This window comes from Panthera tigris, chromosome B1 (genome assembly GCF_018350195.1).
Source record: "Panthera tigris isolate Pti1 chromosome B1, P.tigris_Pti1_mat1.1, whole genome shotgun sequence".
Taxonomy (NCBI): Eukaryota; Metazoa; Chordata; class Mammalia; order Carnivora; family Felidae; genus Panthera; species Panthera tigris.
In genome coordinates this window covers 147,310,094-147,336,956 of record NC_056663.1, presented here as the reverse complement: position 1 = coordinate 147,336,956, position 26,863 = coordinate 147,310,094, and the positions used below count along the sequence as shown (strand labels likewise).

Here is a 26,863-nt window from a genome sequence, read left to right as displayed (position 1 = left end):
TGTGTAGAATGTGCTATCTCGTGTGCTGGAGAAAGAGTAATGAGCAAAGCGTAGACCAAGTCCCTGTTGTAAAGCTTATCTCCTCTGTGACATCATTTTGTAGATGAACCTGGGGCTCAGAGATGTGAAGCACATTTCTCAAAGTTACTCAAGTCATAAGTGGCAAGGCCCAGCTGCAGCCTGACTTTGGCCCCAAAGTCTGTACTCTTCCAGTACTCCATCCGGCTTAGAACAAATCAGACAGTTTTGGGGAAGGGAGATTCTTTGAATTATTTGGAGAATCAGCCTCTGAGAGGGAAATGAGCTCTCTCCACCAAAACCACTTGTTATCCCCTCAGATCCTCAAGGGTCTCTGCTTGAGCGCTTCCCCAGTTTGCTAGAGTAGGCAGAGTGAAGGAAGTGTTCAGATACAGCAAGTGTTCTGATAGCCAGGTCTTTGACCTGCTCATAGTAATATCCACCCTCCCACCCTGCATGTCATGTGGTCCCCAGTTCATAGATGTTCAAGAAATGGGCAAATGACTGTAAGAAACAAGTGCTTGGAAGAGATGAGGAAATGTGCCGAATTCTGCCTTTGCGGCCTCTATGCCACCCTTTGTGATCATGCTGAATTTTAACAAGCAAAACTATAATATGACCTAGTCTTAACGGAATCAGATAAAGATGAGCTGCCTTTATAGAGTTGGAATTGGAATTACAGAAATAATGTCTGTTTCTGGAAGAGAATCTAATTCTGGCTTTTCTAATTCTGCACAGTAACTACAATATGTCAGAGGAAAATTCCTCTCAGGCTTTCAAATAAAAGTGACCCCCTACCTCTGCTGCATCCTCAGGAAGGTGAATTGTTTGGGAGAAAGCAGCATTATTAACGGGGGGAATTACTCTTCACAGCCTTTACTAGGGACCCTTGGAGCTATGTCTGTGCCACCCTATCACACAGCCTTACCAGTGACACTGCCATAATGACCCACGTGCTGTCCCATTGCATGGCCACTAAATATTCAAAAAGCTTAATAAAGAGACTGATTTCCCTATAAAGAGGATGCAGGGAAGCTGTGCTCCTGCTGCGCTGATATCCCAAAAGATATGTCTATAGAGTATTACAGGGAAGCATTAAGCACATCAGTGTATTAGGAATTCTACTTTCACTTCATGCTCAGCAAGTTTTTTAATCCTAGGCTGGCTACCGCTACCCAGTCCATGGCTAGGTCACTCACTGCCTGCCTCCTTATTTGGAGTATTCTTAAGTACTTGCAAACTAATTTTAGAATTAGCCCACATAAAAGTGAATATAATGGGTGCGAACATTCTAAGAGTAAGCAATTTGTGTATTATTTGTTCTTTTGAATTCTGTGGCACTGCTTCTCTTCGTTTAGATCTAAGAACTAGACAGTAGGCTTCCTTGTAGACAGAAACTGTTTGGTCAGATACTATCTGGCACATAGCAGACATTAGTCAATAATTAGGTATTGCCATAATTACCATATCTGGCCTTTTCTATTCCATGCATCTATATGCCCTGCTCCTCTATCCCCCACCTAACCTCCTCTTTTCCTTGTAGAATATGTGTAAGAACTGCAGAGGAATGTTCTGTGATACCTGCTCAACAAATGAACTGCCTCTTCCCTCAAGTATCAAGCCTGAGCGAGTTTGCAATCCCTGCCATGAGCATCTGATGAAACAGTATTCCGCCAGCCCATCGTAAGACTGGAAGCCAAGGCCTGGACCAGTGTCTGTACCTGTGTTAGATGTCAAGATTTCCTAGAGCCCAGACCTTAGAATCAACTCCAGAATTGACAGCAATGATTTAAATAAACCAGGTCCAGGGAGAAAAGGCAGTGAGTAGTTGGGGGTCCTGGAAATTTTGCTCATTTTCCCTAATGACTATATGAATAAAAGTTACTCAGTTGAGCCCCTCTCTTCTAAATCTAAACAACTCCACCTTGAAGGCTTAATTCTGTAACTTGTCTTTGGAGGGGCTATTCATTTTTATGAATAGTGATAATAATACTGGGGTGAATATAATAGGAGAGAGAGTCCAACAGATAAGAAAAGGAAAATGATTATCTCCCTCTATTAATGTGCAGATTCAAGGGGGAAAGATAAATGTTACCTGAGATCAAAATAATAGATATTATATATTTTCCCTGGGTGCTGCTAGACATAAACATTGTTTCCTCTTCATCCCCACTAACTACCTCTTTCAAGTATCTCTACCAAACTGTGAACCCAAACTCAGGGAAAAGAAATTAAAGAGTAATATAAATTTTGAATGTACTTAAAACAATATTATAATTTATTATAGTTTCAGGACCAGGAAGGCCCTGGGCTATAAATGTTTTCAATATCAGAACAAGAGAAACACTTGACAGTTTATCCACTTGGACTTCAAAAGTAAATATCTGCCCTTTTCAGAATGTCCTACTAAAAAATAAGCCAACTCCCTTCCTCATCCTTCCCTGCTCTCCCAAGTCCTAAGGAAAATTGTAAGATATTTTAAAGATAGGGTTTGACTTTTGCAAGTAGTTATTGAAAGCAAAGCTAAGTTGCGTGTAAAACAAATTTGTCCATGTCTGAGAACAATTAGATCAGAATATTTATTAAATTTTCTTGAATAAGCGATACCTTATTCTGAGCCAAGAATTTGAACTGGTAGACAGGTTTCTTGGAAAACGTGACACTCAAACATCTCTTCATAACAAACCCTTTGGGGGAAAAGAGGAATGTGCATTCCACAAGGGAAGGAAAGAAATGGTATATGCTATTTTGATTATGTTACATGTGCCTAGATTGTTTGATTCCAATTAAGACCTAAGAAGATATGATTCTATAACTGGTTTAGAATTCTGGGGTGAAAACATCCTGGAACCATGATACTTGATCTTCTGTCTCCTGAGAAGGGTTATAGCCTGGGAAAGAGTTGTTATTCGGGAAGTCTGGCTTGTTACATGGTAAAGTTGAGCTATAAGAGTACTAGGAAAGAATAAAATCTAATAGTCTTGCCTAGGTTGTTGACTGTTTTTTTTCCCTTTAAATATTTCTGTGTGTGTGTGTGTGTGTGTGTGTGTGGTTCTTCATTCATCTTATTTTTGGCCACCTACATGTTTTCAGCACTGTTCTAAGTGCTACAGATAATATGGGGAATTATCCTTAACTGGCAAAAGTTATTTATAATTAGTTTTGAATTAAATTGAAAAGAGGCAGCTCTGTACATGGAATATGAGGAAGAAAAATTAGCCACTGAGATTTTATTGAGACTTACACATAAGCTATTTAGCATTTTTTTCATGTTTTATTTTTTTAGAGAGAAAGCACTCAAGCAGGGGAGGGGTAGAGAGAAGCGGGGGGGAGAGAGGATCTGAAGCAGGCTCTGTGCTGACCACAGATGCAGGGCTCAAACCCATGATTCGTGAAATCACCACCTAAGCCGAAGTCTGACGCACAGCTGACGCACAGCCAACTGAGCCAGCCACCCAGGCGCCCCAGCCCTTTCTCTTTTTGAAACAAAGCTCCAACGATCTGTTATTAGTGTAGCTGTCAACAAAAGCAAGGAAACAAAGTCATGAAAGGCTTGACTTCATAGTAGGTCTGTCTTCCTTAAAAACTGTTCTTGGGGCGCCTGGGTGGCTCAGTCGGTTGGGCGGCCGACTTCGGCTCAGGTCATGATCTCGTGGTCCATGAGTTCGAGTCCCGCGTCAGGCTCTGTGCTGATAGCTCAGAGCCTGGAGCCTGTTTCAGATTCTGTGTCTTCCTCTCTCTGACCCTCCCCCATTCATGCTCTGTCTCTCTCTGTCTCAAAAATAAATAAACGTTAAAAAAAAAAAAATTAAAAAAAAAACAAAAACAAAAACTGTTCTTTCCACTATTCACAGTAGCAACAAGAATACCATTCTTAGGACTAAACAACCTGAGGCAGAAGACTTGTACACTGAAGACTATACAACACTGCCTAAAGAAATTAAAGATACCAACAAATAGAAGGACACTCCATGTTTATGAATTGGAAGACTTAATATCATTAAGATGTCAATACTACCCAAAACCATCTACAGATTCCAAGTATTCCTATCAAAAATACCCATATTTTTTGCAGAAATAGAAGCATTTGTCTTAAATTCATATGGAATCTCAGGGGACACCCAAATAGCCAAAACAGTCTTAAAAAAGAACAAAGTTGGAGGTCTCACTTCTGAAGTCAAAACTCACTACAAAGCTACAGTGATCAAAACAACATGGTACTGGCATAAAGACCTAGACCAATGAAGTGAAAGAACTTAGAAATAAACCTTCACATATATGAACTAATGATTTTTGAGATGGGTGCCAAGACCAAAAGGGGCTTAAAGGACAGTCTTCTCAACAAATTTGTTGACAAAAATTCGATGTCCACATGCCAAAAAAAAAAAAAAAAAAAGTGGGGCCTCTACTACATAACATACACAAATTAACTCAAAATTGTTCAAAGATCTAGACAAATGAGCTAGAACTAGAACTCATAGGAAAAAAAGAGGAAAAACTTCATCACAACTATTTGGCAAAAATTTAGGTAAGACCCCAAAAGCACAGTTAACAACAAAAAATAACAGAGGTTGGACTTCATCAAAATTAACTTGTGGAGAAATTAGAACCCCTTGTGCATTGTTGGTAGCAGTGCAGCCACTGTGGAACAGTGTGATGGTTCCTGAAAAAATTAAAATTACCATGTAATAGAGCAATTCTCCTTCTGGGTATACTGTAGTCAAAAGTGAAAACAGGGACTCAAAACACATTTTATACACCTATGTTCACAGTATTATTTACAATAGCCAAAATGTGAAAAGCAACCCAAGTGTCCACTGACCAATGAAAGAATAAAATGCAGTAGATACATACAATGGAATATTATTCAGCTTTAAAAAGGAAGGAAATTCTGACATCTACTACATGCATGAGCCTTGAGGACATTATAAGTGAAACAAACCAGCCATAGAAGGGCATGTGACTCCACTTGCATGACTCCTTAGAGCAGTCGAATTCAGACACAGTAGAATTGTGGTTGCCAAAAGCTGAGGGAAGGGGGAAGTGGATGCAGAATTTCGGTTGGGGAAGATGAATATGGGTTGGTACACAGATCCTTCTGCTGAAAGGGCCTGGAAGCCAACACTTGGTAACAACAGGCACAACCCAGCATTCAATCTTTGTATGGAAACCAATTTGACAATAAATTTCATGTTAAAAAAAAAAAGAAACAGAAGCTTGGTTTCTGAGGGGCCCGGTGGCTCAGTCAGTTAAGCACCTGCCTTTGGCTCAGGTCATGATCTCACGGTTTGGGAGTTCAAGCCCCACACTGGGCTCTCTGCTGTCAGCACAAAGCCCACTTCAGATCCTCTGTCCCCCTCTCTCTCTGCCCTTGTCCTGCTCATACTCTCTCAAAAATAAAAAATAAAAAGAAACTTAAGTTTGGTTTCTAATACCATTCTCCAATAAAAGGAACCAGGGCTCTTTGGAGAAATGGCTGATTCTAGGTCTGGGACATCTTGTAATACCAGAAAGTAAGGAAGTGGCATAAAAACCAAAAACAGTGGGAGCAACAAAATAACGTAATATAGGATTATAAGCCAAAAAATAAAATTTTAGGAGTCCATATTGATATACAAGATTAAATAAGTAAGGGAGAAGTGACACATCTACACAGAATTACAAATTATTTATGTAGCTACTATTCCTCAAGAAGATGGAACTTCCTGCTTCTTCAATGTGGGCCATGCTTAGTAACGTGCTTCAAAAAAGTATGATATAGAAAGAAATAAAAGGAAATTTATAGTCACTTAGCAAACTCTATGTTGGCAAGATCATGAAAACTGATGCCTGTGATAAGTCACGCTTAGAACGTGAATCTTTGACAAGGTGTAGTGAAATGGCACCTTTGTGTTCTTCCTCCCCAAATCCTATAACCCCAGTCTAACCAGGAGAAAAACCTCAGAAGACTCCAATTGAGGGACATTCTACAAAGTACCTGACCAGTATACCTTAAAGTTGTCAAGGTCATCCAAAATAAAGTCTAAGATTAAAGAGCCACAAGGACTAAATGTAATGTGCCCTGGGGACAAAAAGGCTACGAAGAAAAAGCCAAAAAAATCTGAAGTGTGGAATGTAGTTAATGACAATGTACTAATGTTAGTTGTGACAAATCTGTAGCAATGTAAGAAGTCAACAGTAGCGAAACTAGGTGAGGTGCATATAGAAATTCTATTCTTGCAATATCTTTGTATACCAAAAACTATCCTGAAATTAAAAGTTTAAAAAAGGGTGTTTTCATACTCCTAACTATAGGTCTAACCTTATAGAACTTAATTTAACTCCCTAGATGTTATTTCCAAATAGAGTAAGAATTTTCCTCAGAATGAGGATTTTAAGTCAGATTTATACCTCAGTGTAAGTCAATAAAAATGTATGATGAAACTCTTAAAGGGAACTTAACCATTCTGTGAAAGGAGTCAACGACGGACTAGTGATTTTGAAGTAGTTCTCAGGACCACTGTCTATTATAACCTCGTTTCAGCTTTGCTCAACAGAAAATGTAAGCTTTTTTAAAGAATTGTATTTCAGAAGTGACCATGTTTTGATTGATTATAAAACATTTTTCAAATAACTTAGCCTAATATATCCACTTAGAGGTCCCTCAAGTCAAATCTCAAGGATTCTTAGACGCTGGTGGGCTTGAAGATTTGTCAATTATTGAGATCTTTTATTGTCAACATTCCTGAGGACAATTAATTTTGTTAACACAACTACTTTTGTATAAGAAAATCTTATAAGCCTGTCAGTCTATCAAATCAGAAATCAAGTATCTGAGAAATACCATTTCTACACCTAGAATGAAAGGTAAACTTGGAGGCGCCTGGGTGACTCAGTCAGTTAAGAAACCAACTCCTGGTTTTGGCTCAGGTCCAGATCTCACAGTTTGTGAGTTTGAGCCCCACATGGGGCTCTCCACTGCTAGTGCAGAGCCTGCTTGGGGTTCTCTCTCCCTCTCTCTCTGCCCCTCCCCTGCCCATGCTGTCTCTTTCTCAAGATAAATTAAAAAATAAACTTTAGAATAAAAGGCAAACTTTATTCAGAAAACGTATTATCTTGAAATGTAAAATTAGTTAAAAATAGAGCCAGTGACCAGTTGTAAGCATTGCTGAGGATGTCAGATTCCTACAAGTTAATAATTGAGTTTGATAGAGACACAGCACTCAGGCCTCCAACAGGCAGGTTCAGTAGAAAAGCTATACAAGTCCCCAGGCAGCAACAGTGCCTTACCATTTGGGGGGTGCTGCTTTCTGACACAATAGCATCCATTCATATCCAACTATAAGGTCTATCAAAAAACAACTTATTCTCAGAGCCCCTGGGTGGTCCAATCAGTTAAGCATCCCACTCTTTGATTTCAGCTCAGGTCATGATGTTACGGTCATGAAATCAAGTCCCCCCGTGGGCTCTGCACTAAGAGCACAGAGCCTGCTTGGGATTCTCCCTCTCTCTGCCCCTCCTCTGCTTGCACACTGACTCTCTCTCAAAATAAATAAACTTCAAAAAAAAATTTATTCTTAGAAGTCAAAGAAGGTTAAAAATTAGCCCAACTTGTATTGGGCTTGTATTCCCCCATTTGCTTTCTCAAGAGGACAAGAAATGGATGGAATTACAGCCAGCCTACCAGAAATTGTGAATAACTCAGTTTCTCTTTAACTCTTGGTCTTTATTCCCTAATGTCACTGTCACGTGGCAGAAAGAAAGGTTGAGAGCCTCTTTAGTTCAGTTAGAACCAGTTATGTTTTGCAATCACGGGTCTTTGAATATACTTGTGAAATTTCACCTGTGGACTTCAAATTCAGTCTGGATCATTTGGAAGGCTTCTTCTTAAATGTATCTTGGTGATCCTTGTGAGTTTCACTAGGTCCATCCATATTCCAATCCACCTTGGCTTCATGCCTTGTTACCAGGTACTTTCAAAATCATTTCACTAGGATGTCCTAATTGTGACACAAAACCTAGAAGCCATACAAGGGGAGATTTAAGAATTGCACCACATAATAATAATTTTTGTTTTTTTAAAAAAGTAATAAGCTTCAAGCCCAGCATGGAGCCCAATGAGGGGCTTCAACTCATGACCCTGAGATCAAGGCCTGAGATGAGATCAAGAGTCAGATGCTTAACTGACTGAACCACCCAAGCGCCCCCATAAAAATAATTTCTACCATGATAAGCAACCAAAATGCCAAAGTGCCAGAGGGAAAGGTATTCACAGAGGTAGCTCCTTGCAAGAATAAAGGGCTCCATGAGGCGCCTGGGTGGCTCAGTCGGTTAAGCGTCTGACTTCAGCTCAGGTTACGATCTCACACTCCATGAGTTTGAGCCCCGCGTCGGGCTCTGTGCTGACAGCTCAGAGCCTGGAGGCTGCTTCAGATTCTGTGTCTCCCCCTCTCTCTGCCCCTCCCCTGCTCATGCTCTCTGTCTCAAAAATAAATAAAAACATTTTTAAAAAATTAAAAAAAAAAAAAAAAGAAGGGCTCCTATTAAGAAAAAACCCAAACACAATATAAAAACATCACAAAAAGGCAATCAGCAAAATTCAGTTTGTGGAAACCTCTATAAATAAATCTTATTTCTTCAAATAAGGGCAAAAGTAATGGACGGGAAAACATGGATTAAAAGAAATAATAGGCACTTCATCTTCATTAAAGAAGATATTTGTATGGCCAATAAACATGAAAAATGCTCAACATCATCGTGAACAGCAAGTTAAAACCACAACCAACATACCACTACACACAGAATAGCTAAAATTACAAGCTGGCACCAAACAATGAGGATGTGGGCCTACTGGAACTCTCATATTGTTGGTCTATATAAAATAGGATGACCACTTTGGAAAAAGGTATGTCAATTTCTAGTAAAATTAAAAAGATAATCAATCTTACAATTTAGGATATTCTCCTACTGAAAAGATTAAAACATAGATCCACAAAAAGGCTTGCACAAGAATGTTCATAGCAACTTTATTCATAAGAGCCAAAAACTAGAAACAGCCCATTGTCCACCAGTTGTTCACCTAAGTGAAAGGTTAAATTGTGAAATGTTCATACAATGGAATACTACTCAGCAATGAAAAGGAACAAAGAGCTGAAACATATTAATGAAATCTCAAAACATGCTGAGTGAAAATTTACACAGGAATACATACTGTATGACTCCATTTATATGAAGTTCTAGAATTGGCCAAACTAATCTATGGTGAAAACAAAATTCTAACAGGGAGAAGGGATGGGAGTGGTGTAGGAATTGACTGGGAAAAGGAATTTTCTGATGTGATGGAAATGCTCCATAGCTTGCTAGGGGTTTGTGTTACACAATTGTACATTAACACGCATCAAGTGAAAGGTACACTTAACATTTGTTCACTTCACTGTAAATTTTACTTCAAGAAAAAACCCTAATTAACAATATGTATTCCAAAAAGCTTAAGATCAAGCTTAAGATCAATCAAAGCTTAAGATCAATGTCTGCAACTTTGACATCTATAAAGAAAAGAAGATAGCTTGATGAATATACAGATATAAAGTGAGGAAGAGAATAAGACAAAATTTTACTAGGCGTAGGTTTAGGTATATGTATAATTCAACTTTTCTGTATGCTTGAAATTTTTTATTAAAAAATATTACAGGCCGGGCGCCTGGGTGGCTCAGTCACTTAAGGTCCAACTTCAGCTCAGGTCATGATCTCACAGTTTGTGAGTTCGAGCCCCACGTCAGGCTCTGTGTTGACAGCTCAGAGCCTGGAGCCTGCTTCGGATTCTGTGTCTTCTCCTGTCTCTGCCCCTCCCATGCTCATGCTCTGTCTCTCTCTCTCTGTGTCTCTCAATAATAAATAAACATTAAAAAAAATTTTTTTTAATAATAATAAAAAAATAAAAAATATTACAGGGGAAGTCATAACCAACTGCAGAGTGTGGACTGTTGTTTAGATCCTGATTCAAATCAACTTTTCAAAACATTTTTTCAGATATTTGTGATAAGAAATTAGTATTTTTAGGAATGGTGGTATTATTTTAAAGTCCTTTTTAAGGAAAAGATATATACTGAAATATATTTAGATAAAATGATGCCATGTCTTGGATTTACTTTAAGATTAATATGAAGAGAATAAGTAGATGGAGATTTTAAGAGAGAAAAAAAGACAATTCACAGAAAAGGAAATCCCACAAGTCTTAAACATGAAATGCCACCTCATAGAAGAATACCATTGTGTTTTGGGGTTTTTTTTTAACCTCTCAAGATTGGCCAAGAATTGACTGCTAATATGCTGTGTTAATGAGGCTATGGGAAAATGGGCACTTGCATTGCTGGTGCAAACTAAGAAAAAACAAATTACAGACATAAGTTTAATTGTAGATCTAAATTACAAGTGCACAGACTCTGACCATTTATCCTAGAGAAATTTATGTATGTACAAAATGACATAAGTTTATTACAAGGTAATTCATTTCGGCATTACAGTAGCAAAAGATTGCAATTTTCCTGTTCACCAGTAAGGGACAGGTTAAATTATGTACATCCATACTGTACATTTTAAAAAATGAGAAGATTTTATATACGGATATAAAATGATCTTTAGGATTTATTAAATGGAAAAAAATGGCACAGAACAGCATGTATAGTATACTATAAATTTATATTTTTAAAATGAAAATATCTATTAATATTTGCTTATCTACACAGTAAATATCACTGGATGTTTACACTAGAAACTGATGGCAGGGTTGCCTGAGAAGGGGATCTAGCTGAAGAACAGGATGGGAGGGAGACTTCACTGTTTACCCTTTCATATCTCTTGAATTTTATTTCATTCAAAAAATAAAATATAAACAATTTACAAATTACCCCACCATTTATTTTCATATCATACAGATTTAAGAACCAAACTAAACCTTCCTATATATATCCCTGTCCTAAAATTCAGTAAGAAAACCACCTAACTAAAATACTGGGCGGCAAACCAAACCAAAGGCGTCTCACCAAAGGTAATATGAAGATGTAAATAAACACATAAAAAGATGCTGACCATCTTAGGTCACCAAGGAATTGTAAGCTAACACAAGAGAACCAGCACACATCTATTAGAATAGCTCAAATCCAAAGCAGTGACAACACCAAATGCTGATAAGAACAAATTGCTGCAGGAACTCACATTCATTGCTAGTGGAAATGCAAAATGGCACAGCCACCTAGGAAGAGTTTGGCAGTTTCTTACAAACCTAAACATAGTCCTACCATATGATCCAGCAATCATACTCCTGGGTATTTACCCAAATGAGCTGAAATCTTATGTACACACAAAAACCTACACATGAATGTTTATAGCAGCTTTATTCCCTTCCTACAAACTTCAGAGATTCTCTTCTAATCTGCCGAATTGAGGGAAAATGTATTCCTACTACATTACAGCAATTTTTTTCAAAGCCCCTGGAACTTAGGCCTGCCTCTACTTTACTGCCGATAAACCATTCTACTCCATAATAAGGTCCTGCCAATCGAATGTGAACCTTTTCACATAATTTAGGGGAAACTCTTAGAACAATGGAATGTTAGTGAATAGGATGTAACTCAAAAAAAAACCTCTCCAAGTGAGAATCTGCTAAGGGACTGTTTATGGCAGAGGATGCCAATAGGGCATGTTGATTAATAATGAGCAAGGCCATTGCCTCAAAAGGGCATGTGGCTGTAAGTGGCCTTCTCCTGCTTCCTCCTCCCTACACCGCAGAGACTTCCAGTCCACAGTGGACAGTCTCCTTTCCTACCTGGCAGAAGCCTTATTCGACCAGGCAGAAGGACAAACACTTTGGGACACTGCTTCATTCTCTCATATCAGCAGGTATATCAATCAGATCATGATCTTTAGCCATCTCCTCCTGGTGTCTACACAGAGTTCCCTCCTGCAATTCTAGTAGCTATCTAAAGCGGATGGGTAACCTGGCCATATCCAAACCTGCTATTTTTATAGCTTTACCACAAAAGAGATTATAAAGACACAAAAGGACCCAAGCAGAAGGGCGAAATTCACTGTCATTACTTCTTTCAATAGCTAATAATAATACACAATCCAGTCTTGTCAAAGTTCAGGAGAGAGAAATATGTCTTTTGATTGGATGGAATAAAAGATTACTCTTGATCTATTATGTGCTTTTCTTCCCCTTCCAGTAACTACATTTGCCGTCTCAGCAATCATTCGTTTACTAGCCTAAATTACAAGCTATCACCTATTCAAGGAAGGAGTAAAGTGTCTGAATTTATAAAATGACTTCCCAAGAACGGCCACCTTTTGTACGCAGTACTCAGTCATTAGTGTGGTAAGATACACCCCTTCATGCTTACCCACCACATAAGCTTTGCTCTCATTCTTTTCCTAGAGATGTGCAAATGAAAATTCATTGGCTTTAAAATATTTGCAAATGAATTTCTCACCAACCCCAATCCCAACAGTTCCTACAGATTTTTTTCATGGCAAATTAGATACCTACTGCTAAACAGAGAGAAAAGATCATATTCTAATAGATCACTCTGCTATAGACACCAGTTCTGATAGCTTGATACACTCAACCATATATGAAAACACATTTCTATTTAAGTAGTAATACTGAAGATGTTAAGATGGTTACTTCAAGCTCATATGATAAAAACACAAATGAAAATTAACAACGTCTTCTTACACTATACCAGGACTTGATGTAACAAAAATATATTTGGTTGATACACACACTCCAAAATAAATACTCTTAGGTAATCTGCAGCCTGAAACAAGCCTTCATTTATTGACTACTTACAGTACAGTGATTTCATATCTTAGCTGGTAATCAAATATGGTTATGTATTAGGTGAGAGAAGGCGTCATCTCTCTTCCAGATATCACCTCTCAGAAATCTGGGCTAATTCAATTTTAAGAACTAGAATTGTATCTCCTGGTAACTATGTGGCAGTCGTCACCCTGAGAACAGGAACAAGGCAAAGAAAGTATACAGGACTTTGATTCTCCTACACAGGTGCACAGAAAGTTAGTTTATTAACGACTACATTTTGAAGCCAGCCATTTTGATCCAATATTTAAATAACAAGCTGTTTAATATTAAGCAGAAGGTACTGTCACAACGTGACAGAAGTACAGCTTTATCCATAAACCCTTCACACAATTATACATTAAATGCTATTTTTATTTAAGCAAGGCACCCCTACTTGTTCTAAAATATGGGATATGCTATCCCACTGAAAAAGCAAATGAGGAGACACATTTTTTTCCTCTAGGGAGCTGGTTTAAATTCAAGTGAAGCCATTAATGTCCTTACCAGTCAGGACTGTTCTCTGACATGTCACTTCACAGTTTTGAGACTAACACACACCTTATGATTTACCCAAAATCAAAAAACGCTGGGGGTGGGTGTTCAGTGAACTTTTAAGTTGAGGCTAGAATTCTCTCCTTTAGTATTACAGGCACCAATGTCAAATGCCTTTAGCACAAGGCGTAGAAAGGCAAAACATTTCTAAAGACCTAAAACTGCCAAATTGTTGTCATTTACACTCACTAACCTGTGGTACTTATTTTTTGTTTTGATTCTTTCTTTTAAATTTCTACCCCTACCTAAGTAATCTAATACACCTAAAATTAAAACTACTCTGCCAAACCATAATGGTTTGAAGGTCTGAAACCTTTCCTTGCTTTGGTGAGTATTTGGTTAAAATAAATCAGCATTTCATTCCAGAGAAGTTTTACAATCAGAGCTCTTAATTCATAGGCAGAAAGACAAAACCTCAAACAGATCATCTGCAAAATGGGAGGAATATTTTCAAGGACAGTGCTGAAAAAAAATATGTAGTCTTTACACTGGGTAACATAACTTCTATGAAAACAAAGTGTTTAATCGTATAAAATAAAAACCAGATTTTTAAATCAGATCCTGAAGATTAAACAAAAATTTAAATTTGTGGTTTATTTCATAATTCCAAACTGAAACTTTCCTTTTCTTTTCTAAATAGTCCACTATGTAATTTGTCTTATAAGCAATTAACCCAAAACCCCCAAATCCTTTCTCTAGCAGTTGCTGCTACAAAACCGGAACTTTATACTCCACGTCCAGGAAAGATGTGCAAATGAAATGCTTCCTGTTTCATCCTGAAAATAAAATGAAAAATGTTGGACATTTATGCACAATGAAAAAGTGTTGCCCAAAAAAAAAAAAAAAAAAAAAAGTGTTGCCATATCATACCCATTCCCAGACCATTTAAAATGATCAATTCTTTTCTTTCTGGTTTAGTGCAAGTCCATTTGGTGACAAATCCATTAAGTTAAGGACAATTATTAGGCATTAGTGTTTACAGCCTGGTATGAAGACAGTAGATCTTCACAATTAAGCACAAAATACATTTAACATGGATTTAACTAATATCTAACATCACAAGATTGTGGGACTTAATATTCAAAAATAGCCTATGACAACTATAGTAAAGAAATGCTCCATGTATTTCCAAGAAATCATTCTAGTTAACAGTCTCAAATGTACCACTATACACAAAATAATGATTATAATACATTAAAAGATTTTAGGGGGAAATAAAAGATACCACATAACATTTAGTCAAGGGAGGGGACATCAAAACATTTAGATTTGTCATAGGTTAACTATGAAATCATGTACTTCCTAGGACAACCATTTTCATAACACTTTTTTAGGAAAAGAGACAGTGTTACATTAAGTGAACGTAACAATGTACACCCCGATTTCAGAAGAATCATTTTAAACGTCTTAATATCTTAGAAACTGAGAAAATATGTTTAAATTTTATAGGAAGAAAAACTAACGTAAGCACATTTTCAGTGTGATATAATTAATAGGTATTAAAGGTAAAAATTAATTTTAGGCACATAGATTCATGAATATTGGGAATGATGCCAAAAGATTCTTTGTGATGCTCAACATCATGATTAGTTTGATCATTAAAAAAAAAAAAAAATGGTTTCCACCATATTATAAATGAGTTAATGCTTAATTTATCAACTGAAAATAATTCCCACAATTGTACCTTTTAAATTTACCTTATTATCTGGAGTCCCTGGAAGTCTTATTTTCCCTTTGGACATGAATTCAGGAACAATTCAATATACCTATGGTCTGAGAATGACAAAAAAAGATTCATTTTAAGAAACTGAAGAGGAAGGGGTGCCTGGGTGGCTTAGTCGGTTAAGCGTCTGACTTTGGCTGAGGGGTCATGAACTCAGGGGTTCATGGGTTCCAGTCCCCTGTAAGGCTCCATGCTGACAGTATGGAGCCTGCTTGACTCACACTCTCTCTCTCTCTCTCTCTCTCTCTGCCCCTCCCCAACTCGTGCTTTCACTCTCAAAATAAACTTCAAAAAATAAAATCAAAATCAAAAAAAATAAAGCTTTTAAAAAGGGAGAAACAATACTGCAGCCATTTTCTCATAGTTCAAGACAGCAACTCAAACCCTTTGTCCATTACTTTTCCTAATTAAAAACAAAAACAAAATCTAAAAAACAAGCAAAAAAAACCCTACCTAACTCTGTATAGAAATATGCAGAATTAGCAAACAAATGCTTTTCATTACAATATAGTGTTTTGCCCTTTTTACATTTAATTTAGTAGTATTAACAGAGCAAGTTTACCCAAGTAAAAAGTCTAGGTAAACTCAAAACACAGAAAGGCATTTGTAAGCAAAGACAGACATCCAAAATGACAATGGAAACCATGAGCAGCACTTACGAACATGGGACCGATCCTTGAGCATAGCTGCAACAGCATCCTCATGGGTATCGAAGTGCACATCGGCTTCTCCAGTGGCCTTCCCATTGGAACTGTATTCCATGGTGATCCTAACAGGCTTCAGTGGAGCAAAAAACTAAATAACAAAAGAAGCCAAAAGGAACATAATGGTAGGAGGCCCAATTTCTAGAAGTCTTACGGTTCTGCATTTTTTTCTTTCAGACTCTGATTCATACGCTCAATAAATTTGTTTTTAGGAAATCTCCTTAGGCAACAATGTAGTTACACATCTACCATCTCTTCTGGCTTTTCTGATCCTTTTGGAACTCAAGGTTACATTTCAAATATTTGTTCACTGAAAACGTAAACTATAAGTACACTACACAAAGAATACTCAAACTTTTTTATGCCAACAAGGACTATTTTTATTACTCCTAATTTATCCTTCCCTGTTTCTAAACAGCATCCATCAAATATACTTCATTTCTTAATAAGTCGTTTTTACCATATTTTCATCAGACATGTACCTGTGAATCAGGTTTTTTACCAGCACTACATAAACCACTACCACACTGAGTGTGGTTATCATTTCAAACCAAAGCAACACGAATGTAATACTTTAATGAGATTGTGCAACTTCCGTCTGGTTAAAGATATGACTCCTATTGGGTTTTTTTAAAATAATGAAGACAATTTTGAGGCCCCACCACTAACTGAAGAGTCTAGGCTGGAATCTACCTTACGTATATGTCCTCAAGTTCATGAAGTCAATATGGCTATTGCTTCCTTTTGTTTTCATATACTATCTATTATAAGAGTTTTTTAAAATTCCTTTTCTCCAAGAATTAGAGAATCCTGACGAAGAAGCCTACATGGTTCTAAGCACAGGAACACTAGATTCTTGTTTAGTATATAACTGCCTTGTGACAAATTCCCTCTGAGTCTGTTTCTAAACTCAAAAATGAATAAGCTGAACCATTTTGGAGAAAACCCACACTTTCCTATTTTGTTTTTTTGTCTGTGTTTATCTCTTTTGGTGTTTTGTTTTTTTCAAACTTTCTTAATTAGAATACTAAACATATACCACATTATTTTGTATCTGTAAAATCCTCTTTATCATTATACATTTGACCTTAATAAAATCTACACTTCTCAGCCTCTACAACAATGGAGATGCCATCTTACTGTCCAAAGATAGTTCAGAAATATGGTATTTTCTTCTCTATCTTTCCCAAATTAATATAAGTTCAATTTTAGAACTTTTGTTCAAACCTATTGAGATTGGGTATCTTACTGCCACACACGTTTATAATGTCTTGAGCATTAGCTTGGAAAGGCAATCCTCTCATGTGGACAAAATGTAGTGAAGATGGGGTTCCAAAATCAACAGCCTCTGGAAGCTTTTCGGACATCTCCTTAGGCAAATCTGGGAAGTGGAACAAAAAGCACTATCAGGAACATAAAGGCTTCAAGGGTTATTAACAGGTTATAATTAGGCATATCTTTATGTCCAATTATTCAATTCTTCTTGAACCAGTAAGAAAGGGCTTTATTTTTTTAACTATTTTTTATTTTTTGAGAGAGAGAGAGAGACAGAGAGAGAGCACACACAAGCAGGGAGGGGCAGAGAGAGAGAGGGGCAGAGAGAGAGAGGGACAGAGGATCTGAAACAGGCTCTGTGCTGAGAGCAAAGAGTCTACAACTCTGGAACCACGAGATCATGACCTGAGCTGAAGTTGGACGCTTAACTGACTGAGTCACCCAGGAGCCCCAGGAAGGGCTTTAATTTTAAAAGCAAAAATAATCTGAAATGTGTGACACCTAACAAATATCACCTGAACCCCCATGAAGATTTAGTGCAAAGATTTAGTGCCTCAAACTAATACCAGATTACAAACTACAGATTTTTCTATAAGAACAAAGAGAAGAAAAATGATTATGAGTGAAGAAATAGAGGCAACAGAAATTTGGGGGGTTATAGCCACTTAAAAAAGAATAAATATGGTAATGGGATAATCCCATAGCACCAGTTTAAAAAGGATTTATCAAACTTCAGTGTTGCTTAGTGGTCAGGAATCAGAGTAATAATTAAATACAGAGGCAAACAAAACTCTTTAATTCAGTCAACATTTCTGCTCTCTACCCACATCTTTTCTCATCTTTGTTTATTTAAATTTATTTATTTTCAGAGAGCACGAACAGGGGAGGGGCGGGGGGAGACTCTGTCTCAAGCAGGCTCCACGCTACCAGCGCAGAGCCCAACACAGGGCTTGAACTGACAAACCATGAGATCATGACCTGAACCAAAACCAAGAGTAAGACACTTAACTGACTGAGTCATCCAGGCACCCCTCACCTGTAAATGTTGACATTTTACTTCCTTTTATATTTGTGCCACCCAGCTTTTTATACAGAATCTACAAAAACGATTAAATAAAAAAAACTATGAAATAATTAAGCCCTGCTGCACATATTCAAAGTACATACTACACTCAAAGACCAATAAATCTTCAACTCAATTCCTTGGTCCTATAATCTAATCATTTCATACAACATGTTCATAAAAAATATTTTAGTATCACAAGACAGATTCATTAAATCTCAACAGGATGCAGGTCCTTACCTATTTCCTTCTCACTTTCGAAAGCTGTCATGGGTCGAATATCCTCATTTACTTCATGTTCTTCAAAGACCATTTCTGGCTCAGTTATATACTTAGCAGTAGGAGATGTCATTTTCTTTCCCTTATGAGAACCAACATGTGTTCGGACTTCATTTCTTCTGCTTGGAAATATCTCTATATATCTATGTCAAAGCAAAAGTAAACAGGCACAAGCAATGCAAAGTAACTTTAGACTGAAGTCGTTTAAAATAAAACATACATATATAATATTTCCAACACAAAGGTGTTATGAAACACAAGTGATGGAGGAAAAGTAAGATAAGATATAGATATTAGCCCATGAAAACTACTCTCAACAGAACAGGTCACTGATTCAATCTTTCTCACATCCCTGCCCAAGATAACAGCTTTCTTCATATACATTTTAACAGCATTTTCTTTCTTTTTTAAAAAAAAATTTTAATGTTTACCTAGTTTTTATATTTTTAATGTTTATTTTTGAGAGAGAGAGACAGAGCACGAGTGGGGGAGGTATAGAAAGAGGAACGCACAGCATCTGCAGTAGGCTCCAGGCTCTGAGGTGTCAGCACAGAGCCTGATGCAGGGCTTGAACTCACGAATCCTGAGATCATAACCTAAGCTGAAGTCAGACACTTAACCAACTGAGCCACCCAGGCACCCTTTAACAGTATTTTCTATTCTGTCTTGCTTCATGAGGACAACTATGCAAAGATTAATTGTGTGTATGAAAATAATCTGGTAAGAAAGGTTTTGTTTTTTTATAGTTGGTTATCAATCTCTTGAAGCCTCACAAGTCAATTCTGTGAAAATTAATGGTATCTGTATAAGATATTAAAAATCAGGGGCACCTGGGTAACTCAGCTGGTTAAGTGTCCAACTCTTGATTTTTGGCTCAGGTCATGATCTCATGGTCATGTGATCGAGCCCTGTGCTGGGCTCTGTGCTGACCGTGGAGCCTGCCTAGGATTCTCTCTCGGCCCCTCTTCCAATCACACTCTCTCTCTCAAAATAAATGTATTTTTTAAAAAATTCACAGTATATGAGGAGTTAACTTCCCCCAGAACGACACCAAGATGTCAATGAGGATTCATGAACTAAATGTCAATTCTAACTTGCTATCTACTTGGCAGTGGGATTATCTATTAAATCCAAGCTTCTGGAACCAGCTTGTTTTTGTGTGTGTTTTTTTTTTCCTCAAGACTGCTTTTCCAAATTAAGTTATCAAGATTGAATTGCAAAAATCATTTGTATTTACAGATCCATAACTATTAGATAGGCACCACTTCTTAATTTATTGAAGAGATTTATACACTGCCATAACATTACCACATAAAAACATTGATGTATTTGTCCTAAGACATACAAGAAAACATAAAGACTACTGAAAGAAAATGGGGGGAGAGGGTACTTTTTGCATACATATTTCTATCTAAAAATTTAATAAAGACCTTTGAATCAATTCTATACAAAGATCCTGAAATAAACAACTTTAAAATGGCTTTTCTTTTTTTTTTAAACTTCAAAGCAGCCAAATAAAACAGCCAGAAAGCAGTAAAACAGCAATCTAAAATTTGACACTTTTGAGTACTCTTCCAAATTTGACACAAATGAACCCATCCATCATATGCATTCTAATGTGATATAATATGCAGTATACAGAAACACCTAATATTGTGTCCATATCAAAATGTTAACCTGAATCAAGAATCAAGACTTTAGCTTTAACTTCCAGTTTTCAAGAAATAAGAGAGGATACAAAGAAACTAGTGACACAATGAAGAAGCAATAAGATCAATATAAAACATGAGACACTGTACAGGACGACTGATTCAGTTTATTCAAGTTAGTTCAAGTTAGTTGCATTTAAAAAGGGGAAGAGAATAAAAAAAAAAAAATAAAGGAGAAGGGAACTTGCCCTAGTTTTAGAGAACTGAAGACATAACAATCAAAATGCACCTTGTGAACCATGTCTAGATTCCGGCACCAAAAAAAAAAAAAAAAAAAACACCAACTCAGACATTTTTGGTACAATTAGGAAAGTGATTATGGACTGGCATTAGTAAATAAATTACTGCTAATTTTGTTAGATGTGATAATACTTGGATCACATAAGGTAAGAAAATGCTTTTTAAAGATGCCTACTGAAAAAAACAGATATAATAAATGTTAATAATTTGTTAATCCTAAGTGTCAGGCATTTGTATGTCATCATGCTATTCTCTCTGCTGTGTTTAGATAATTTTACAGTTCTATCACAGCGCATTCATAAAATGACCCAATGTATGATACTTCCACATTATTAGAATCTGCTTCACTTACCGGTTACCAATTTCTTCCCTGTGTTTCAAGAGGGCTTGGTTGGCCATTTCTGGTTCTTCAAACTGCACATAGGCTTCTCCTGTTTTTCTTCTCCCTCTGTAGTCCATGACAAAGGTGATGTCTACTATATTCAGTCCTAGGACACCAAAAAATTATTACAAATTAATGCTAACAGGAGTCTTTTCTATCCTTAGAATATAACACATTCATTCACATACTATTAATTTTTTTGAATTTTATTATTAAAATTTTAGGTATATTTTGCTAGTCTCTAAGCTGAATACATGAAAATTATTATCCAGCTACACCTACACATCTGTATTTCCAGAATGTTTAGAATCCATGCAGTCCATCTAAAACACACAATCTCTCCTCTCTTTTTTTGCCATTAATTGTGTTGTAGGAGAAATAAGAATTTACACTAACATGACTAATATTGGTACATTTTTTAGAGCTAAAATTAGATGATAATGCTTTTAAACCATATAAATTGTTACTGTCTTAGACAAATACAGCCACTCTTATGAGAGATTACCTTTGTCAATAGTAAAATAAACCTACATGAAAAAATTTTGAAATGTGGCATCCACCAAAGATCAGCATGATAGGTCAAAACATTTCTATAATCTATAAATATTGGTAATCTGAGTGAAGAGTTCTCCCCTAAAGAACCAAATATAACTGAATGCAGTTACCTAGGAGAAAAGGTTCATCTAAGATATAAAAGGAAACAACAGGAGGAAAAAACAAGGCATGAACATAATGTAACTGATATACTGATATAAACATGATATAATTCATAAACATGATATAACTGAAAAGCACCTGCAAAGAAGTCTACAATGTCTTTTTCATTGCAACTATAAGGAAGTCCTCTCAAACGAACCACACCATCATTTACCGCAGGTGAAGATTTGACCTGCAGGCTCTTCATTAAGGCGTCCACATCTTCATTGTTTATCTCATAAACTGCAATGTAAAAGCACAAAAAGTACGCAAATTTACATAACAGAAGAAGAAGACATTAAAAAAAAAATCACACTTGTTGGGTTATCCAAGAATTTTAAAATAACAAATGATATTTATTGACTATTTACTGTGTGCCAGCTATGACTTAAACATCCCATCTTGTGAGGCAAACTTGGTCAACATCCTCATTTTATAAATAAGAAACTGAGATTATCTCTGTGCTTCATTTTCACAGCCTACAAAAGGGTATATTCCTAACATCTAACTACTTCATTATTGCTAAGGATCAAATGAACTGCCTTAGACAGTACAGGCTAACGTACTGATCGCAAAAAGCCAGAACGTGACTTCACGTACCTTCCACATACCGCTGTCCCATGTACATGCGATGCTTTTCTAAGGCTTTTTGCACATCCTGCTCTGACTCCATTTCAATTAAGGCATCACCCCTTCGTTTCCCATCTCTATTTAAGAGGAAGTGTATTCCATTCTCACCATTGCGAATTCTGCAGTCTGAAAGTATGTGAGTAAAATCAAAACCAGAAATCAAACTTTTACTTCAATTATAAATGTCACTAGAATGCAATCTTCCAACAACAAAACAAAGCATGAACCAAAATGCCTATCATATTCCTTACAGAAACCCCCATCACTGAAGGCGTCCGAATGCTAATAAGGTGGATGTCTGGAAGATGTTCCACTTGAAAAGGACAGCAAACCTTAACATATAAGTTTATAATCTCCTGATCATTACAACAGCAAACAAGCTCAACACAGTTCCCAATGCTTCTACAATCAGTTTCAAATCACTTAAAAAATTAAAATATGATTAGATTTATATAGAAGTGTTTTCTTTTGTTACAATCGTAACTATAAGAACTCTAAAATGCTATAAGAATAATGTTGTTACCATAATTGATTGTGCCCCCTTTTCATTACCAAGGAAAAGATCCCCATACTGCATACTTATAATGGCAACTAGTTGAAGATGTAACTGGCTTCATAAAATACTTGACCCACTCAATGTTATGCACATGAAAGTACACAATATATTATTATATGATTTTATAACATTTAAGGTGGCATCTTCTAAAGGTCTTTTAAGAGGAATATTAAAAATCACAGTCAGATACAGAACTTAAAAACTAACTGTAGATATGTAAACATTCCAAAAATGTTATTAAGGAAATTATATCGCTTGACACGAAGTGATCCTGTATTCTAAATGTATGTGTTACATATAAAGAGCTAACAGGTTTTGCTTTTTGAACTTCAGAGAAAACTGGTTTCTACCATGTAGTTTGAACACCACATTTTTTAGTTGCATTTAAAGTCTTTAAACCTGGCATATGCCACAAATGGTACACATGGTGTTACTTGGTATGATATGAAACCAGTCAGAACTAGACAATTCCCAAATATCAAATAAGATGTCTATAGCATAGCTTAACTTGGGTTTTGTGAGACTCCCTGTCTGAGTAAAAACTCAGACAAAATTACATATTTCAAACATACATACAATATACCTGAGAAAAAGTTAACCACATCTTCTATAGTGCACGACCACGGCAATCCTTGAGCTCGAATGAGATAAACATCATCCACTTCTTCTCCTAACTTGGACGAAGCCAATTCATACTCAGGGAGAGGTGGAAGGTCTTCCAGGTAGGTCGTTTTGGACTCCTTCCAAGAAAAATGGAAAAATGTAAAAATACTTCTCTGACAACCTACTTAGAAATTGTTTATTCCTGCAAACTAACACTCCGAATGTTATTCTTAGGAGACAGTTACTATTTCAGAGGCAAGAAATAAACTTCCCCAATCTAACCCATCCTATTTTGGCTTAAATTGTATACTCTAAAGCAACATGCAGGTATATCCCAGTGATTTGGCAGGACATAAATTTTATTCAGGGCTTGTTTTTAAATTCATCAGCCCCAATAACAATAGTATTTTAGTTAAGGGAGGACAAGAAGAGTCCCTTCAATCTGACAAATACAAGTGCCTCCTACTCACCATGTGCCATGTTAGGCCCTCATCTCAAAAAGCTTACCATCTAAACTAAGACAAGCATTACAAGACAAGATGCTTTAAGTGCTGTAATTAAGATATAAGATTATTAGAGGAATTCAAAACAGAGCATTAACAGAAGAATCAAGACATAATATACGATGGGCCTTGAAAGGACAGAATTTTGACAGCCATATATAAAAGATAGGGCATTCCAGTTTGAGAGGTGAGGGAAAGAAGCAGCATGAACAACAGTCCATTTGCAAACCTGCAATAATCCCATTTGGCTAAACTGCAAGGGACAATTAGGAGCCAAAGAAGATGAGCTGGCAAAAGGAACTTGGTACCATATAGCAGAGGCACCTGAGTGTCAAGCTCAATGTGTTCCCTTAACCTGGTAGGCAAAGGGGAGTTAATAAAAGACAGGACTGGGTAAAACAAGACAGCAGGAGGCGTGTAAAGATTAATCTGTCAAATGGCAAATACGACCAACTGAATAAGGGAAAGATCATAAAAGGTGACAGTAGTAGTATAAGGTGACAGAAACCTGAGACATACCCAAAGAACTCTATTTTACAATACTAAGCAAAAGCTGGAATTTAATAAGATTCCAATAAGCCCTACAACCATAACCAGGAACGACAACTGAAATTTTAAGACTTGCACTCTACTGGCCTAAGGAAAGAGATTCCTTTGGACCATCCCACGTTTACATTAAGACTTACGTCTAACTGCAAGAAGTAATGATAAATGTAAACCTCTAGCAGAAGTCTCTTACATACTTAATAAAAATGCAACAAGCACAATTATCAATGTGGAAAGACAACTCAGGTTTTAAGACAAGTGACTTGCACGCTATCGGGCTAAGGAGATACTTCACTCCTCTGTATGTTCTCCTCATTTTCATGAAGACTTACATAGAATTTTAAGAAGTCAATGATAAATGTAAGCACAGTGTGTAACAACACTAGTAGAGGCTCAACAGATACTATAGTCAATTTCACAGAAAAATAATCAAGAGAGTAGCCAGCTGGCAAAGGCTTATTAGAGATAGTTTGTGTTTTTTAATAAAGGCAACATTCCCCATTTTCCCAGAATTCCACAAGCATCACAAGCTTTTACGAAAAGGGCAGCACAAAGTACTGGGCCAGGATTCAAATCCATTAGCTCAGCCACTGGCAGACAGAAGCCATGCTGATTAGCCTCCCAGTTTCCCTTAAGTTCAAGGAGAAGCACAAACTGAATTAGATAAATATGATCCAAGGTATCAGGAGTGGGTAGTCAAAACGTGTGCTGATATTTCCCAGACGCCACGTTAACAAGCAGAAAAGAAAGCTTCCTACAAGGCACAAAATATTTGCAATCCGAGTTCTTAAAGGACACACACTGACTTTAAAAAAGAAAACACTGTAGCCTCCCTCCTGGGTCCCCAAGTCTTGGCTTTACCCCTAAGCGTCCCCTCTTCCAGGTCCCCTCCCCCAATATTTCAGTCTCCACACCGTCCTCCCGTCGGCGGCGACCCATGGTCCCAAAGGACCTTCGGCTAGAGGAGGTGAAGTGCAGAGGTGACCTTCAGTAAACTGGGGCAGCCCGCCTTTCCCCAGGGACACGAGGGAGAGGGGAGCGCTGGCGACGAGGCTCCTTCCCCACGAACCCAGCCCACGTAACTCTGTGCGTGAACCTCCCCATCAGCAGGCTGCGAGGCGCACCAGGGCCGCCTAGGCCTAGTGCTCTGACTGCACGGAAACTCCCAACCCTCCGCGGGTCCAGCCTCCCAACTTCACCACCAGCGGGCGGAGAGCGACAGGGATGCGGGGTGGGGGCATCAACAGCCTCACAAAACCTACCATGGGCCGGCGGGAAACAAGGCCTCAACATTCACCCCTAGCCACACTTACACTGCCCAACCGACCAGAGACTCGAGAGAACAAAACAAGGAGAAAACCCGAGGCCTGGGAGAGCGTCCCTTGTTCTGGGGCCCAATAGGAGGACTGGGCGGGCGGGGGTAAGGGGGGGAGGGTGCGCGGCGCGTGCCGCGGATCCCCGGGCGTGCACGAGAGGCGCACGCGGAGGGGCGCGGGAGCGCGTGCGCGCGGCCGGGAAAGGGTCCCGCGCGCGGCCCCTCGCTGCGCCCACCTACCTGGCTGTAGCTCCGCGCCGGGCCCGCGGCCGCCGCCAGCGACTGCGGCAGCAGAGGGGCACGCAGGGCCGGGTAAGAGGCCGCGGCCGCGGCGGCGGCGGAGGCGGCCGCGGGGGGTGGCCCCGCCAGCCTCCCGGCGGGCGCAGGCCCGGTCTGGAGGCCCCGCGTGTGAGAGGCGGCGGCCGCGGCCGCCCCGAGCAGCAGCAGCAGGCGGCGACGGCCCGATACGCCCGAGGGGAAGGAGCCGGCGGCCGAGTAGAAGGGCAGGCAGGCGGCGCCGGTGCGCCGACAGCTGCTGCAGTTGCAGCCGCAGCCCCGGAGCAGCGCCCCGAGCACCCAGCGCGTCCCGGCCATGGACTCCGGAGGCGGCGCGGGGCCTGGAGGCGGCTGCGGCTGCAGCGCGAGCGGAGGGGGAGTGGAATCCAGGGCCGGGGAGGGGGTGCCAGGCACATGCGCCGCCGGCACCCGGGGCAGCAACGAGTCGGGAGGAGGCGGAGGAGAACGCGCTGCTCCGCCCGGTCTCCGCCCTCGGGGCGGGGCTACCGGAGGGTCGGGAGGGGCCACGGGGCCTGGGTCCGACCGCCCGGTTGTTCTTTCCTTCGATGGAAACTGAGGCCCGAAGTGGACGAGGCGAGGCGAAGGCCTTCTTGCTCTGGGGAAGGCCGAGTCGTGGAACGCCAGCTTGGCGACGCCCCAGCACCGTCCCCCAAATGCGTGACGTGAGGGGCAACAGGGCCGCTTCTGGGAGGAATTGTGCTACTCGGGTTATAAAGAGGTTGGTATAATATCGGAGGAGGTTTAGTACCCCCTAAATTTGAGATCTGTGCCAAAGGCCAACTTTCTTTGTTTTTTTTAAAGTTTATTTATTTATTTAGTTTGAGAAAGAGAGAGAGCAGGGGAGGGGCAGAGAGCGGGAAAGAGAATCCCAAGCAGTCTCCGCACAGTCAGAGCAGAGCCCGACTTGAGCTCAAACCCACAAACCCTGAGATCT

At 38.8% G+C, this 26,863-nt stretch overlaps 2 protein-coding genes across 7 annotated transcripts in view; one reads left to right on the top strand and one right to left on the bottom strand.

The window, feature by feature from the left end:
- RUFY3 (RUN and FYVE domain containing 3) overlaps positions 1 to 3,002 on the top strand; it is an 80,232-nt gene extending 77,230 nt beyond the window's left edge. For all 5 annotated transcript variants that reach the window (XM_042984409.1, XM_042984408.1, XM_007086922.3 and 2 more), the window contains one exon: positions 1,562 to 3,002. In XM_042984409.1, the coding sequence (XP_042840343.1) occupies positions 1,562 to 1,676 (115 nt within the window). In that variant the 3' untranslated portion in view covers positions 1,677 to 3,002. The remainder of the gene's footprint in view (positions 1 to 1,561) is intronic.
- Positions 3,003 to 13,063: 10,061 nt separating this feature from the next.
- Positions 13,064 to 26,293, bottom strand: GRSF1 (G-rich RNA sequence binding factor 1). 2 transcript variants are annotated; one of them, XM_042984403.1, is made up of 10 exons: positions 25,873 to 26,293; positions 23,249 to 23,405; positions 22,080 to 22,235; positions 21,579 to 21,722; positions 20,754 to 20,889; positions 18,414 to 18,595; positions 17,095 to 17,216; positions 15,791 to 15,926; positions 15,106 to 15,181; positions 13,064 to 14,184 (listed from the first exon to the last, which is right to left on the bottom strand). In XM_042984403.1, the coding sequence occupies exons 1-9, from the start codon at positions 26,224 to 26,226 to the stop codon at positions 15,132 to 15,134; spliced, it is 1,437 nt and encodes a 478-aa protein (XP_042840337.1). In that variant the 5' UTR covers positions 26,227 to 26,293; the 3' UTR covers positions 13,064 to 14,184; positions 15,106 to 15,131. The 2 variants fall into 2 exon arrangements, with proteins under 2 accessions (XP_042840337.1, XP_007086988.1); XM_007086926.3 differs by lacking the exon at positions 25,873 to 26,293 and adding an exon at positions 25,580 to 25,680.
- Between the last annotated feature and the right edge of the window lie 570 nt (positions 26,294 to 26,863).

What these genes read in the sequence shown, in the direction of transcription:
- GRSF1 (XM_042984403.1), bottom strand. Translation starts at nt 26,226, where the DNA reads ATGGCCGGGACGCGCTGGGTGCTCGGGGCGCTGCTCCGGGGCTGCGGC. An exon ending in GGGACAGCGGTATGTGGAAG is followed by an intron (nt 21,723 to 22,079) that starts GTACGTGAAGTC and finishes TTTACATTGCAG; the next exon opens with TTTATGAGATAAACAATGAA. An exon ending in ATGCTCAAGACATTATAAAC is followed by an intron (nt 15,927 to 17,094) that starts GTGTGTGGCAGT and finishes TTTGTTATTTAG; the next exon opens with TTTTTTGCTCCACTGAAGCC.